The sequence below is a fragment of the Petromyzon marinus genome, chromosome 42, assembly GCF_048934315.1.
Source record: "Petromyzon marinus isolate PM22_M1 ecotype Great Lakes invasive population chromosome 42, UKy_Petmar_22M1.pri1.0, whole genome shotgun sequence".
In the NCBI taxonomy this organism is placed as follows: domain Eukaryota; kingdom Metazoa; phylum Chordata; class Hyperoartia; order Petromyzontiformes; family Petromyzontidae; genus Petromyzon; species Petromyzon marinus.
The window spans coordinates 2,378,379-2,394,872 of NC_133708.1; the positions used below are offsets into that span (position 1 = coordinate 2,378,379).

At 55.4% G+C, this 16,494-nt stretch overlaps 1 protein-coding gene across 1 annotated transcript; it reads right to left on the minus strand.

Annotated features, from left to right (window-relative positions):
* Positions 1-5,608: 5,608 nt before the first annotated feature.
* LOC116951298 (uncharacterized) lies at positions 5,609-14,236 on the minus strand. Its single transcript, XM_076073619.1, has 4 exons — positions 14,118-14,236; positions 9,195-9,219; positions 7,524-8,456; positions 5,609-6,181 (listed from the first exon to the last, which is right to left on the minus strand). The coding sequence occupies exons 1-4, from the start codon at positions 14,234-14,236 to the stop codon at positions 5,696-5,698; spliced, it is 1,563 nt and encodes a 520-aa protein (XP_075929734.1). The 3' UTR covers positions 5,609-5,695.
* Between the last annotated feature and the right edge of the window lie 2,258 nt (positions 14,237-16,494).

Below are 16,494 nucleotides of genomic sequence, written 5' to 3' on the forward strand. Positions count from 1 at the left end.
TGTGTGTGGTGTAGTGTGTGTTGTAGTGTGTGTTGTAGTGTGGTGTAGCGTGTGTGGTGTAGTATGTGTGGTGTAGTGTGTGTGTGTAGTGTGTGTTGTAGTGTATAGTGTTGTGTGTGTTGTAGTGTGTTGTAGTGTGTAGTATAGTGTGTAGTGTAGTGTGTGTTGTAGTGTGTGTTGTGGTGTGTGGTGTAGCGTGTGTTGTAGTGTTGTAGTGTGTGTTGTAGTGTGTGTTGTAGTGTGTAGTGTAGTGTGTGTTGTGGTGTGTGTTGTGGTGTGTAGTGTAGTGTGTGTTGTAGTGTGTGTTGTAGTGTGTGGTGTAGTGTGTGTGTGTGTGGTGTAGTGTGTCGTGTAGTGTGTGTTGTAGTGTGTAGTGTGTCTGTGGTGTGTGTTGTGGTGTGTAGTGTAGTGTGTAGTGTAGTGTAGTGTGTTGTAGTGTGTGTTGTAGTGTGTGGTGTAGTGTGTGTTGTAGTGTGTGTTGTAGTGTGTGTTGCAGCGTGTGTTGTAGTGTAGTGTGTAGTGTAGTGTGTAGTGTAGTGTATAGTGTAGTGTATAGTGTAGTGTATACTGTGGTGTGTAGTGTGTAGTGTGGTGTGTAGTGTAGTGTGTAGTGTAGTGTGTAGTGTAGTGTATAGTGTAGTGTATCGTCGAGAGCAGTGCTTCTTAACCTTTAACTGCAGCCATGCATCGCTTTGGTTCTCATTCGTCATTTTTGTTCGTAATGTTGATGAATACATGGGGGTTTGATGCAACTGAATAAGTTGTAACTTACCTGGCCATGCTTGGTTTGTGTTTCGATGATTTACCTTCTCAAGAAAATCTTGCCACTTCTCGTACCTCCAAGGGGTGGCCTGCACCCCGGCTTAATAACCACTGGTTCGTGTACAGTGTAGTGTAGTGTGTAGTGTATAGTGTAGTGTGTAGTGTAGGGTGTAGTGTGTAGTGTATAGTGTAGTGTGTAGTGTAGGGTGTAGTGTAGTGTATAGTGTAGTCTATAGTAGTGTAGTGTATAGTGTAGTGTATAGTGCAGTGTATAGTGCAGTGTATTGTGTAGTGTAGTGTATTTGGTAGTGCAGTGTATAGTGCAGTGTATAGTGCAGTGTATAGTGTAGAGTGTAGTGTAGAGTGTAGTGTAGTGTAGTGTGTAGTGTATAGTGTATTGTATAGTGTAGTGTATAGTGTAGTGAATAGTGTAGTGTATAGTGTAGCGTATAGTGTAGTGCATAGTGTAGTGTACAGTGTAGTGTATGTAGTGTAGTGTGTAGTGCATAATGTAGTGTGTAGTGTATAGTGTAGTGCAGTGTATAGTATAGTGTAGTGTATAGTGTATAATGTAGTGTGTAGTGTAGTGTATAGTAGTGGATATTGTAGTGTATAGTGTAATGTGTAGTGTAGTGTGTAGTGTAGTGTATAATGTAGTGTGTAGTGTAGAGTGTAGTGTATAGTGTAGTGCATAGTGTAGTGTATAGTGTAGTGCAGTGTATAGTGTAGTGTATAGTGTGAAGTGCAGTGTGAAGTGCAGTGTGAAGTGTAGTGTGTAGTGTATAGTGTAGTGTATAGTGTAGTGTATAGTGTAGTGTATAGTGTAGTGTATTGTATAGTATAGTGTATGTTGAACTTCTTTCGCACCGTACGTAGCCCGCTGTGCTAATCAGGGGTGCAGGGTGGTGGCGGCGGAGGGGAGAAAGGATGGAAACTGACAAAAGGCAGTTCGAGACTAATGAGCTTTACAATCTCGATGATGATGATGATTTAAAAGTGCCACATGTGCAGCACAGCAGCAGCAGCTGCTGCAACCTCGTGTCCCACCGCTGCCTTGCAAGAGAAGCAACAGTGGAATACCTAACACCGAAGTTCGTACGACAAAACAATATTCTTTTTTTTAATTCACGAATTAATGTTTACCATCTGCATTGTTGTTCAAACTTTTAACCGACACTCGCAATAAAACCCATTCGTGTACAGGGGCTCCTCTACTTACGAACATTCGACTTACGAACATTTAGAGATACGAACAAACCTGCGACCAGTTTGCCTGTTCGGACCGGGAGTCGTAGGTTCAACCACCGCGCAATAGATGGCGGTGGTGACATCCACAGAACGTGAAGGACCACGGGCATCTACATCTACAGAACATGAAGAACCAGTGGCATCTACATCTACAGAACGTGAAGAACCAGTGGCATCTACATCTACAGAACGTGAAGAACTAGTGGCATCTACATCTACAGAATGTGAAGAACTAGTGGCATCTACATCTACAGAACGTGAAGAATCAGTGGCATCTACATCTACAGAACGTGAAGAACCAGTGGCATCTACATCTACAGAACGTGAAGAACCAGTGGCATCTACATCTACATAACGTGAAGAACTAGTGGCATCTACATCTACAGAACGTGAAGAACCAGTGGCATCTACATCTGCAGAACGTGAAGAACCGGTGGCATCTACATCTACAGAACGTGAAGAACCAGTGGCATCTACATCTGCGGAAAGTGAAGAACCAGTGGCATCTACATCTACAGAACGTGAAGAACCGGTGGCATCTACATCTACAGAACGTGAAGAACCAGTGGCATCTACATCTGCAGAACGTGAAGAACAAGTGGAATCTACATCTGCAGAACATGAAGAACCAGTGGCATCTACATCTGCAGAACGTGAAGAACCAGTGGCATCTACATCTGCAGAACGTGAAGAACCAGTGGCATCTACATCTGCAGAACGTGAAGAACCGGTGGCATCTACAGAACATGAAGAACCAGTGGCATCTACATCTGCAAAACGTCAAGAACCGGTGGCATCTACAGAACATGAAGAACCGGTGGCATCTACATCTACAGAACGCGAAGAACCGGTGGCATCTACAGGAGATGATACAACTCTTAACGCCATTCGCTGTGCTTTGTGTACACGCCGTACAACACGTTTGGGATCGACAGGAGTAATGTTGGACTTGTGAACAAATCGACTTACGAACAGACACCTCTGGCACCTAACTCGTTCGTAAGTAGAGGAGTCCCTGTGTGTGTATTATGCTCATGAGTAATAAATACCGCTGCTGTCGGGGTCCGTACCGCTCCACCCCCCGCGTGTACGGCGGTGTCGCGAGACCCCTCCAGTAGCGCGGTTCGATTTTTTCGCTGCTCACGTCCTCCAGGAACGCATTCTCGAGCGCTAAACGAGGAGTTGCCTGTATGGTGGTGCCTGGGCTCCTGGGTGGCTAGGAGATGTTAGCTACCTCGCCTGGTCTACAGGAGGTCGTGGGTGCGATCCCGACCCTGACGCCTGCTGCTGCTGTATATTTGTGGAGTTTGTGGTGTCTCTCTCTCTCTCTCCCTGTAGAGATGTTTACTACATCGCCTGGTCGACAGGAGGTCGTGGGTGCGATCCCGACCCTAACGCCTGCTGCTGCTGCTGTATTTGTGGAGTTTGTGGTGTCTCTCACTCTCTCTCTCTCCCTGTAGAGATGTTACTACCTCGCCTGGTCTACAGGAGGTCGTGGGTGCGATCCCGACCCTAACGCCTGCTGCTGCTGCTGTATTTGTGGAGTTTGTGGTGTCTCTCTCTCTCCACGTGGTCGCGTGGAGTTTTCTCCGGGTCCTCGGGTTTCTTCCCCTCCACGTTGAGAATCATCGACATCCCCACGGCGATTTGAGTATTTGCCTGCTGAGATCAACTTCCACGTGATGATGACGACGACGACGACAAGCCGCCACCTCGTTTGGGCTATCGTTTGTGATAGCCAGGTCGCTTCCGTCGGGGCTGGCCTGGTAAAATAAAATATAAAATAGTTTCGGTTTTTTTTTCTCTCTTTTGGTTATTTCGGTAAAGTCACGTCGGTATCAAATACAATAAATCACGACGTTTCGGGCGCAGCACACAAGCGTACATCGTCAGGTGGGAAGGCGTGCCCGAAACGTCGTGATTTATTTTATATTTCTACCTACTTCGTGATGACTTTAGCGAGAGAACCAAAGATTGTGGATCCCTGCAGTCACGAAAGCTTCAAGTCAAGTTTAGTTTTAGACTCGAGCTGAACCTCCCTCCCTCTCTCTCTCTATCTTTTTTATTTTAAGTTTCCTTTTTTACGATCAGAGGAAACAAGAAGATGCTCGGTGTAGTCGGCACTTTGCTTCGTTCATCATTTCGGTTTTTTTTCTTCTTTGGTTCTTTCGGTAAAGTCACGTAGAATGAGAAAATAATAATAAAATAACACAATAAAATTCTCACGACGTTTCGGCCACAACGCAAGCGGCCGTCTTCAGGTGGAAGGTACAGAACTGTCGGGACGACAGAGCTTCAAATTTGAAACGTCGTGAGAATTTTATTGTGTTATTTTATTGTTTTATTCTCATTCTACGTGACTTTACCGAAAGAACCAAAGAAGATGAATCCTTGCAGTCACGAAAGCTTCAAATCGAAATGTAGTTTTTTGTAATGTAAACATCACCCCCCCCCCCCTTTTTAATGAAAGATTTAACAAAAGATTTCTCGCTCTGCTCTCCTTACCCCTTCCCTCTCTCTCTACCCCCCTCTCTCTCTACCCCCTCTCTTCCTACTCCATGTCGCTCTCTCTCTCTATCCGTCTCGTCTCACCGCGTCTCCTGCACCGATGTCTCGGGCTCCACGCGCTGCCACCGCTGCTGCTGCTGCTGTTCAATCGTCGTACTTTCTCCCGCACCTCCTGATCGCCACGGTTGGCTGCGTGCGGCGCGAAAGAAGTTCAACGAACGCGCCGCACTTTGCCGTTTGCTGTCGTACACCGCCATCTGGTGGCGTGGCGATCTCACGCCGCGCGACATTCAACACCGCGTGGGACTCTCAACTCACAACCAGACGCTTTGGTGTTCTCATGCCGCCGAGGCAAGGGCCCGGGCCGAGCTTCCACGGCAGCAGCTGTTTGGCGCAAGCGAACCTGGCGATCGCAATTGGTGGCTCAACGAAGCGTCACGTGGACGTGTTGAGGAGCAGTCAAATACACGAGACGCGTGGTGATGTCGATGACAAATGTGGAGGGGGAGAAACCCCGGAGAAAAATCCCACGCGACCACGGGGGGAGAGAGAGAGCGAGAGAGAGACACCGCAGACTCCACATACACACAGCAGCAGCAGAAGTCAGGGTCGGGATCGAACCCACGACCTCCTGTAGACCAGGCGAGGGAGTTAACATCTCTACAGGGAGAGAGGAGGTGATGAAGGGATGATCTTGGATAAAGAGGGTGGGGGTGGTGATGATGATGAGAGGGTTGTGGTGGTGATGGGGGTGGTGGTGATGATGAGAGAGTGGTGGTGGTGATGAGGGTGGTGGTGGTGGTGATGATGATGATAATGAGGGTGGTGGTGATGGTGGTGATGATGATGGGGGTGGTGGTGGTGATGATGAGAGAGTGGTGGTGATGAGGGTGGTGGTGGTGATGATGGGGTGGTGGTGGTGATGAAGAGAGGGTGGTGGTGGTGGTGATGATGGGGGTGGTGTTGGTGGTGATGATGATAATGAGGGTGGTGATGATGATGGGGGTGGTGGTGATGATGGGGGTGGTGGTGATGGTGGTGGTGATGAAGAGAGGGTGGTGGTGATGATGATGATGATGGGGGTGGTGGTGGTGATGATGAAGAGGGGTGGCGGGCGGGTAGCGGGAGGCAGGGGGGGGTGCAGGGGTGGGACGGACCGGACAGCCCCCGACCACGGCTACACGGCCACCCGCACGCCACCGGCCTCCACGCTGCGGCGGCGTCGTCTCGGCGAGGAGGCGGCGGCGGCGGCGGCGACGCAGCGCAGGCGCCTCCGGAGGGGCGCGTGGCCGAGCGCCAGGATGAGCGGGCACAGGGCGAGGAACGTGGACGCGGAGAAGCGCGCCAGGGCCAGCAGCGCGCCGGCGAGAGGGCCCTCGCGCCGCCCGCCGAAGTTGTAGAAGTTCACGGCGAGGATGTGGGAGCCCCACGAGGCGACGAAGGAGAGGACGAGCGCCAGCACGAGCCTCGTGGCGCGGACCTCCGCCGCCAGCCCGTGGGAGGAGGAGGAGGAGGCCGCGAGGCCACCGCCGGCGAGGCTACCGCCGGCCAGGCCACCGCCGTCGCCGCCCGCGTGGCCTCGTGCCACCTTGGCAGGTCCCGGCTGGCCACAGGGCAAATTCCCCGTGGGGTGGCCCATTGCGAGGGCCCGGGGGCCTCCGGTCTGTGTGTGGGGGAAGGTTTGTGGGGGGGGGGATTGCAAACGTGATCGGAGTTCAACAAAATAAATCGGTTTCATCAAAATATTTGATTCCCTCCAATGTGTACGCTTCGTTGGCAGTAAGTCCTCACACTCGTGTGTAGCTCCCGGTAGTGCACAGATTGTCATCGCACAACAGACCGTTGACACAATTATATTACTCCTTGGTGCTTTTGGTAAAGTCACGTAGGTAGAAACATAATACATCACGTGACGTTTCTATCGCAACACAAGTAATCGTCATCAGGTGCGACAACCACAGCAAGAAACAAACAGCTGAAGTCGGCCGTGGCTGTGGTTGTCCCACCTGATGACGATTGCTTGTGTTGCGATCGAAGCCACGTGATCTATTATTTTTCTACCCACGTGACTTTACCGAAAGAACCAAAGAGTGTGGATTCCTGCAGTCACGAAAGCATCAAATCACAAATGTACTAGTATTATTATTAGTATTATTATTAGTATTATTAGTATTATTATTAGTATTATTAGTATTAGTATTAATAGTATTATTAGTATTATTAGAATTATTAGTAGTAATATTATTAGTATTAGTAGTATTAGTATTATTATAATTATTATTAGTATTATTAGTATTAGTATTATTAGTATTAGTATTATTAGTATTAGTATTATTAGTATTATACTGGTAGGAACGAAGTTGTAAACTGAGTGTACCAGCCTGCAATAGATTAATGTGTCCGTCCGTCCGTCCCCTTTCAATACTTTAACGAAGTGAAATCTCGTGCTGTTGGGTGTACATTTTTTTCCAATGTTCCTACCAGCCCACCCTGCAAGGACCTGTTAGAATTATTATTAGTATTATTATTAGTATTATTAGCATTAATAGTATTATTAGTAGTATTAGTATTATTAGTATTATTAATAGTATTATTAGTATTAGAATTATAAGAATTATTAGTATCTTAATTGCCCATAGCCCGAATTCGTGCCCGGTGTGTTTACAAAATGCCTGCGCCGATTCCTAGTTCCAGTCAGTCAGTGCGCGTTGTTGTTGTTGATGATGACGAGCGGTCGGATGGGTTGGGTGAGGAGGCGGTGGTGGTGGTAGTGGTGGTGGTGGTGATCGTGGTGGCGGTGATGGTGGTGGTCACGGTGTTGGTGGCCGTGGTGTTGGTGATCGTGGTGGTGATGGTGGTCAAAGTGTTGGTGATCGTGGTGGTGGTGATCGTGGTGGTGGTGGTGATCGTGGTGATCGTGGTGGTGGTGATCGTGGTGGTGGTGATCGTGGTGGTGGTGATCGTGGTGGTTGTGGTGGTTGCTGCTGTGCTGTCTCAACGCGTACGCTGCCACCAACATCTGAAGCCGGCGGCTCGCCGGTGACCTCCGAGCCCAGCTCGCGGACGCCCCCCGCGGGGTCACCGGCAACCCGAGACTCCGAACCGTCGTAGACTCCGCACGAATCCTCCTCGGGTGGCACCTCGGGCGTCTCGCGGCCCCACGGAGCCCTCGTCCACGAGGCGGCGCGCAGCCCCTGCCCGGGATCCAACCCCGCCGCCCCTCGAGACTCCGGGCCCACGGCGGCCCCGGCTCCGGGCTCCGTCCACCCGAGGCCGAGCGGCGTCGGCCCCCGCCGACCGTCGGGGTCCGCTCGGGGCAGTGTGGGTCCCTCGGTGTTGCGATTTGTTGACTTTCCCGCCTCTTGCTGCCCCTGCTGCTGCCCCTGCTGCTGCTGCTGCCCCTGCTGCTGCCCCTGCTGCTGCTGCCCCTGCCCCTGCTGCTGCTGCCCCTGCTGCTGCTGCCCCTGCTGCTGCTGCTGCCCCTGCTGCTGCTGCTGCCCCTGCTGCTGCTGCCCCTGCTGCTGCTGCTGCCCCTGCTTCCGTTCCACCGCGAAGCGCCTGAGCGCCACGAGGCTGGCGGCGTTGGTGACCACCATGAGCACGATTGGCACCACCTCGTGGGCCACCAGGGACGCCATGACGAACACGAAGCCGGCTCCTTGGCCGCCCGGCCCGAAGTCCCAGACGCAGCCGAGGAGCGGCCGCGTGGTGCTGCTGATGAGCATGAGGCTGCCACCGTCAGCGCCCTGCTCAGTGCTCAGCCTCTTGGCCGTGGTGAAGAAGAGGCCCGGGGCCGCGTAGGCCGCGTTGAGGCCCCAGACGAGGGCCAAGGAGGCTTTGACGGCGCAGCGCTCCCGGTCGCCGCCGCCGCGGACGCCCATGGAGTTGAGTCGTGGGCCCTGGGAGACGCGGCGCCCGAGGCGAATCATCTTGAACATCTGGGCAGGCAGAGAGGGGGGCAGGGAGAGAGGGGGGCAGGGAGAGAGGGGGGCAAGGGGGGGCAGTGGGGGAGATGGGCAAAGCAAAAGCAAACCGATTAAAGGATGGCTACCCACTCACCCACCTGTCCACTCACTCGACCACCCACTCACCCACCTCTCCACTCACTGGACCACCCACTCACCCACCTGTCTACTCACTCGACCACCCACTCACCCACCTGTCCACTCACTCGACCACCCACTCACCCACCTGTCCACTCACTCGACCACCCACTCACCCACCTGCTCACTCACTCGACCACCCAGACACCCACCTGTCCACTCACCTATCCACTCACCTACTCACCTACCCCACTCACCCTGTAGGCGCAGGGCGCCAGGCAGCTCCACGTGTTGACGCAGCGTGCCATCGTCCACACGCTCACCTACCCACTCACACACTCACCTACCACCTCACCTACCCACTCACCTACTCACCTACCCACTCACCTCCTCACCTACCCACTCACACACTCACCTACACACTCACCTACCCACTCACCTACCCACTCACCTACTCACCTACCCACTCACCCTGTAGGCGCAGGGCGCCAGGCAGCTCCACGTGTTGACGCAGCGTGCCATCGTCCACACGCTCACCTACCCACTCACACACTCACCTACCAACTCACCTACCCACTCACCTACCCACTCACCTACTTACCTACCCACTCACCCACTCACCTACCCACTCACCTTGTAGGCGCAGGGGGCCAGGCAGCTCCACGTGTTGACGCAGCGTGCCATCGTCCACACGCTCACCTACCCACTCACCTACCCACTCACCTACTCACCTACCCACTCACACACTCACCCTGTAGGCGCAGGGCGCCAGGCAGCTCCACGTGTTGACGCAGCGTGCCATCGTCCACACGCTCACCTACCCACTCACCTACCCACTCACCTACTCACTTACCCACTCACCCACTCACCTACCCACTCACCCTGTAGGCGCAGGGCGCCAGGCAGCTCCACGTGTTGACGCAGCGTGCCATCGTCCACACGCTCACCTACCCACTCACACACTCACCTACCAACTCACCTACCCACTCACCTACCCACTCACCTACTCACCTACCCACTCACACACTCACCCACTCACCTACCCACTCACCCTGTAGGCGCAGGGCGCCAGGCAGCTCCACGTGTTGACGCAGCGTGCCATCGTCCACACGCTCACCTACCCACTCACACACTCACCTACCAACTCACTTACCCACTCACATACCCACTCACCTACTCACCTACCCACTCACCTACTCACCTACCCACTCACCCTGTAGGCGCAGGGCGCCAGGCAGCTCCACGTGTTGACGCAGCGTGCCATCGTCCACACGCTCACCTACCCACTCACCTACCCACTCACCTACTCACCTACCAACTCACCCTGTAGGCGCAGGGCGCCAGGCAGCTCCACGTGTTGACGCAGCGTGCCATCGTCCACACGCTCACCTACCCACTCACACACTCACCTACCCACTCACCTACTCACCTACCCACTCACCCTGTAGGCGCAGGGCGCCAGGCAGCTCCACGTGTTGACGCAGCGTGCCATCGTCCACACGCTCACCTACCCACTCACACATTCACCACCAACTCACCTACCCACTCACCCACTCACCTACCCACTCACCTACCCACTCACACACTCACACACTCACCTACCAACTCACCCTGTAGGCGCAGGGCGCCAGGCAGCTCCACGTGTTGACGCAGCGTGCCATCGTCCACACGCTCACCTACCCACTCACACACTCACCTACCAACTCACCTACCCACTCACCTACTCACCTACCCACTCACCTACTCACCTACCCACTCACCCTGTAGGCGCAGGGCGCCAGGCAGCTCCACGTGTTGACGCAGCGTGCCATCGTCCACACGCTCACCTACCCACTCACACACTCACCTACCAACTCACCTACCCACTCACCTACCCACTCACCTACTCACCTACCCACTCACCCTGTAGGCGCAGGGCGCCAGGCAGCTCCACGTGTTGACGCAGCGTGCCATCGTCCACACGCTCACCTACCCACTCACCTACTCACCTACCCACTCACCCACTCACCTACCCACTCACCCTGTAGGCGCAGGGCGCCAGGCAGCTCCACGTGTTGACGCAGCGTGCCATCGTCCACACGCTCACCTACCCACTCACACACTCACCTACCCACTCACCTACCCACTCACCTACCCACGCACCTACTCACCTACCCACTCACCTGCTCACCTACCCACTCACACACTCACCCACTCACCTACCCACTCACCCTGTAGGCGCAGGGCGCCAGGCAGCTCCACGTGTTGACGCAGCGTGCCATCGTCCACACGCTCACCTACCCACTCACCTACCCACTCACCTACCCACTCACCTACTCACCTACCCACTCACCTGCTCACCTACCCACTCACACACTCACCCACTCACCTACCCACTCACCCTGTAGGCGCAGGGCGCCAGGCAGCTCCACGTGTTGACGCAGCGTGCCATCGTCCACACGCTCACCTACCCACTCACCTACCCACTCACCTACCCACTCACCTACTCACCTACCCACTCACCTGCTCACCTACCCACTCACACACTCACCCACTCACCTACCCACTCACCCTGTAGGCGCAGGGCGCCAGGCAGCTCCACGTGTTGACGCAGCGTGTCATCGTCCACACGCTCACCTACTCACTCACCTACCCACTCACCTACCCACTCACCTACTCACCTACCCACTCACCCTGTAGGTGCAGGGCGCCAGGCAGCTCCACGTGTTGACGCAGCGTGCCATCGTCCACACGCTCACCTACCCACTCACACACTCACCTACCAACTCACCTACCCACTCACCTACCCCCTCACCTACTCACCTACCCACTCACCCTGTAGGCGCAGGGCGCCAGGCAGCTCCACGTGTTGACGCAGCGTGCCATCGTCCACACGCTCACCTACCCACTCACACACTCACCTACCAACTCACCTACCCACTCACCTACCCACTCACCTACTCACCTACCCACTCACCCTGTAGGCGCAGGGCGCCAGGCAGCTCCACGTGTTGACGCAGCGTGCCATCGTCCACACGCTCACCTATCCAGTCACACACTCACCTACCCACTCACCTACCCACTCACCTCCTCACCTACCCACTCACCCACTCACCTACCCACTCACCCTGTAGGCGCAGGGCGCCAGGCAGCTCCACGAGTTGACGCAGCGTGCCATCGTCTACACGCTCACCTACCCACTCACACACTCACCTACCAACTCACCTACCCACTCACCTACCCACTCACCTACTTACCTACCCACTCACCCACTCACCTACCCACTCACCTACCCACTCACACACTCACCCACTCACCTACCCACTCACCCTGTAGGCGCAGGGCGCCAGGCAGCTCCACGTGTTGACGCAGCGTGCCATCGTCCACACGCTCACCTACCCACTCACACACTCACCTACCCACTCACCTACTCACCTACCCACTCACCCTGTAGGCGCAGGGCGCCAGGCAGCTCCACGTGTTGACGCAGCGTGCCATCGTCCACACGCTCACCTACCCACTCACACACTCACCTACCAACTCACCTACCCACTCACCTACCCACTCACCTACTCACCTACCCACTCACCCTGTAGGCGCAGGGCGCCAGGCAGCTCCACGTGTTGACGCAGCGTGCCATCGTCCACACGCTCACCTACCCACTCACACACTCACCTACCAACTCACCTACCCACTCACCTACCCACTCACCTACTCACCTACCCACTCACCCTGTAGGCGCATGGCGCCAGGCAGCTCCACGTGTTGACGCAGCGTGCCATCGTCCACACGCTCACCTACCCACTCACCTACTCACCTACCCACTCACCTACTCACCTACCCACTCACCCTGTAGGCGCAGGGCGCCAGGCAGCTCCACGTGTTGACGCAGCGTGCCATCGTCCACACGCTCACCTACCCACTCACACACTCACCCACTCACCTACCCACTCACCTACTCATCTACCCACTCACCCTGTAGGCGCAGGGCGCCAGGCAGCTCCACGTGTTGACGCAGCGTGCCATTGTCCACACGCTCACCTACCCACTCACACACTCACCTACCAACTCACCTACCCACTCACCTACCCACTCACCCACTCACCTACCCACTCACCCTGTAGGCGCAGGGCGCCAGGCAGCTCCACGTGTTGACGCAGCGTGCCATCGTCCACACGCTCACCTACCCACTCACACACTCACCACCAACTCACCTACCCACTCACCTACTCACCTACTCACTCACCTACTCACATACCCACTCACCTACTCACCTACCCACTCACCCTGTAGGCGCAGGGCGCCAGACAGCTCCACGTGTTGACGCAGCGTGCCATCGTCCACACGCTCACCTACCCACTCACACACTCACCTACCAACTCACCTACCCACTCACCTACTCACCTATCCACTCATCTCCTCACCTACCCACTCACCTACTCACCTACCCACTCACCCTGTAGGCGCAGGGCGCCAGGCAGCTCCACGTGTTGACGCAGCGTGCCATCGTCCACACGCTCACCTACCCACTCACACACTCACCACCAACTCACCTACCCACTCACCTACTCACCTACCCACTCACCTACCCACTCACACACTCACCTACCCACTCACCTACCCACTCACCCTGTAGGCGCAGGGCGCCAGGCAGCTCCACGTGTTGACGCAGCGTGCCATCGTCCACACGCTCACCTACCCACTCACACACTCACCTACCCACTCACCTACTCGCCTACCCACTCACCCTGTAGGCTCAGGGCGCCAGGCAACTCCACGTGTTGACGCAGCGTGCCATCGTCCACACGCTCACCTACCCACTCACACACTCACCTACCCACTCACCTACCCACTCACACACTCACCTACTCACTTACCCACTCACCCTGTAGGCGCAGGGCGCCAGGCAGCTCCACGTGTTGACGCAGCGTGCCATCGTCCACACGCTCACCTACCCACTCACACACTCACCTACCCACTCACCTACCCACTCACCTACCCACTCACCTACCCACTCACCCTGTAGGCGCAGGGCGCCAGGCAGCTCCACGTGTTGACGCAGCGTGCCATCGTCCACACGCTCACCTACCCACTCACACATTCACCTACCAACTCACCTACCCACTCACCTACTCACCTACCCACTCACCTACTCACCTACCCACTCACCTACTCACCTACCCACTCACCCTGTAGGCGCAGGGCGCCAGGCAGCTCCACGTGTTGACGCAGCGTGCCATCGTCCACACGCTCATGAGCGCTCGGCAGGCGCCCGCCCCCAGCTGGGGATCGAACCCGGCGTCTGCGGCCAGTAGCAGCGTGTTGCGCGTCACTCCCAGGAGCGCGTTGCTCGCCATCAAATTCCCGATGAGCAACCCCCAGGGAGGGAGGCGGGCGACGCGAGACAGCAGCAGCGCGGGACACCCGCAGACGAGGTGGAGACAACCACCACCACAACCACCACCACTACCACAACCACCACCACAACCACCACCACCACCACCACAACCACCACCACAACCACCACCGCCACGGCGACGACGGTGGCGGCTGTCGACGTTCCGCGCGGCGCCTCGCCCAGGCTCCGGGGGCTCGGTGGGGGAGCCGAGCAGGAGGACGAGGACGACGGCGTTCCCCGCGATGCCCATCACGACGATCAGGGCGTAGAGGGCCACCTGCGCTGGGTGCTCAGCCATGGCTGGCCGAGGGGGGGCGAGGGGGGGCGAGGGGGGGACGCGGGTCGAGTGACGATCCTCGTTTGGGACGACAACTCCGTCGGGGTGACGGCGACTCATGCGTCAGGACTGTCCGTCTGCCTGTCCGTCTGCCTGTCCGTCTGCCTGTCCATCTGTCTGTCCGTCTGCATGTCCGTCTGCCTGTCCGTCTGTCTGTCCGTCTGCCTGTCCATCTGCCTGTCCGTCTGTCTGTCCGTCTGCCTGTCCGTCTGCCTGTCCGTCTGCCTGTCCGTCTGTCTGTCCGTCTGCCTGTCCGTCTGTCTGTCCGTCTGCCTGTCCGTCTGTCTGTCCGTCTGCCTGTCCGTCTGCCTGTCCGTCTGCCTGTCCGTCTGCCTGTCCGTCTGCCTGTCCATCTGTCTGTCAATCTGCCTGTCCATCTGCCTGTCCGTCTGCCTGTCCGTCTGTCTGTCCGTCTGCCTGTCCGTCTATCTGTCCATCTGCCTGTGGCCAGCCCCGCCCCTTACCTTTGGCCCAGATACCTCTCCCTTTGGGACTGGATAGTGTTTGTAGTGGTGCCTGTACCCGTGCTTCCCTTTCCCAACCAGTAGACGTCACTATCTCATTACATATATATTCAGGGGTTCTTATACATACCGATGGTTCTCATCAAAGGCCGTAGCCATGGAGTCAACATTGGGGGGGACCAAATCTTCCAGGGTGTCTGGGGGTCCCAACCCAGAAAAATATCTACATTTGAAAACTATACTCATTGTTTTTTTTTTTCGGTAAAGTCACGTAGGTAAAAAAAAAATCAATAAAATGAATGAAAACAACTAAATTAAATCACGACGCTTCGCGGGGCAACACAAGCGTCCTTCATCAGGTGGGGACAAACACAGCCAAGACATTTGCTGAGACACGTGAAAGAGATCGCTCTGACACGGGTTTATATAGCCGAGGAGGGTGGGGGGTGGGGAAAGAGGGCAGGGTCAGTATGGGGGCGGAGCGTGGGCGGGGGGAGTAATTCCTAAAGATGTGGATACAGCTCAAGTCCCACAGGGGTGGGGGGGGGGGGAGAGAGTTGAATCGGACAAAAGTACTACACGATTGTAAAAGCTGGAGGAATCCGATGAGCTATAAAGCTCTTGCCGGGAGGCAGCTCTCTCGCTCCCACCCTGGCACACAGGGAGGTCCAGGTTTCTTGTGACCCGCCCCTCCCCACCAATGATCGGAATCATATTTATTTATACTGGAGGAATCTGGTGAGCTAGATACAGGGGCGGAGCCGGGGGGGGGGGGGGGGGGTGACAGGGGTGACATTCTGCGTGTAAGTGTACGACACTCGGTCTGGCGGACTCCGTACAACTGCATTGTCAGAGTGTGTCGCCAACCGATGGCGTCTAGTTCAACAGCCTGACTCTCTAATCATTCTTGAAATAAACATTTGTTGAATATCACCCCGGCCTGAAATCCTGGCTCCGCCCCTAGAAAGCTCTCTTTCACTGATGTCTAGTAGATTGATTGATCCCCAACACCACTTTTCCTTTTACATATTCACTTCGGGTTTTTTTTTCTTAAACATTAATTTAAAAAATATAAACGTTTGAGAATTTGCGATGGGTTTGGTGCGGGGGGGGGGGGGGGGGCGCAGGACATATGGACCGCCCTCTACAATGCGTGCGTGTGAAGTCAAACAAGAACCGATCTAAGAAGGGACATTGCCCGAAATGTCGCCCGTGTCGAGTTTTTCAAATCGTTGTGGTTTTTGTTCCATTGATTTAGGCTATTCGGCTAATAAACTCCAAGCGCGTTACTGAGGCGATCTCCCGTCAAAAGTAGTCCTGCCTCGACACGACAAACGATACAGTACACCGACAGTACAACCGAGGCAGTACACAGACATTAAGTAGACGGTTCAAACATCGTTCCGATTGCGATGGGTTTGGTGGTCAATTCCGGTGGCGCTGCTGTGAGTCGTAGCTGCAACTGCACATTATGCAGCATGATGATTATTATTGTTCTTGTAGCGTAATAGCGCCGGCTGGTGGACAGCAGTGGCAGCTGTGGTGGACAGACATCACACACGCCGGTGAGCGTGAGCACGGTGGGTGTTGGCAGAGCGGAGGAACTGGGGCAAGGGTCACGGAGGACCCCATCTGGAGCCCCCTGGAACCTGCTAGGGGCTTCGAGAAGGGAGGCGTGGCCAGGGCGTGGCCAGGGCGGAGCCAGGAGTATAAAAGGAGCAGAGAGCGGGGGGCTCAGGGCTGCCGGTGCTGGGA

Excerpts from the sequence above, each read along its gene's own strand:
- LOC116951298 (XM_076073619.1), bottom strand. The coding sequence starts at position 14,236 with ATGGCTGAGCACCCAGCGCAGGTGGCCCTCTACGCCCTGATCGTCGTG. Across the intron at positions 8,457-9,194 it reads TGGCCCCCTGCGCCTACAAG|ATGTTCAAGATGATTCGCCT; the intron begins GTGAGTGGGTAG and ends CTGCCTGCCCAG. Across the intron at positions 6,182-7,523 it reads CTTCAGATGTTGGTGGCAGC|ACCGGAGGCCCCCGGGCCCT; the intron begins GTACGCGTTGAG and ends CCCCACACACAG.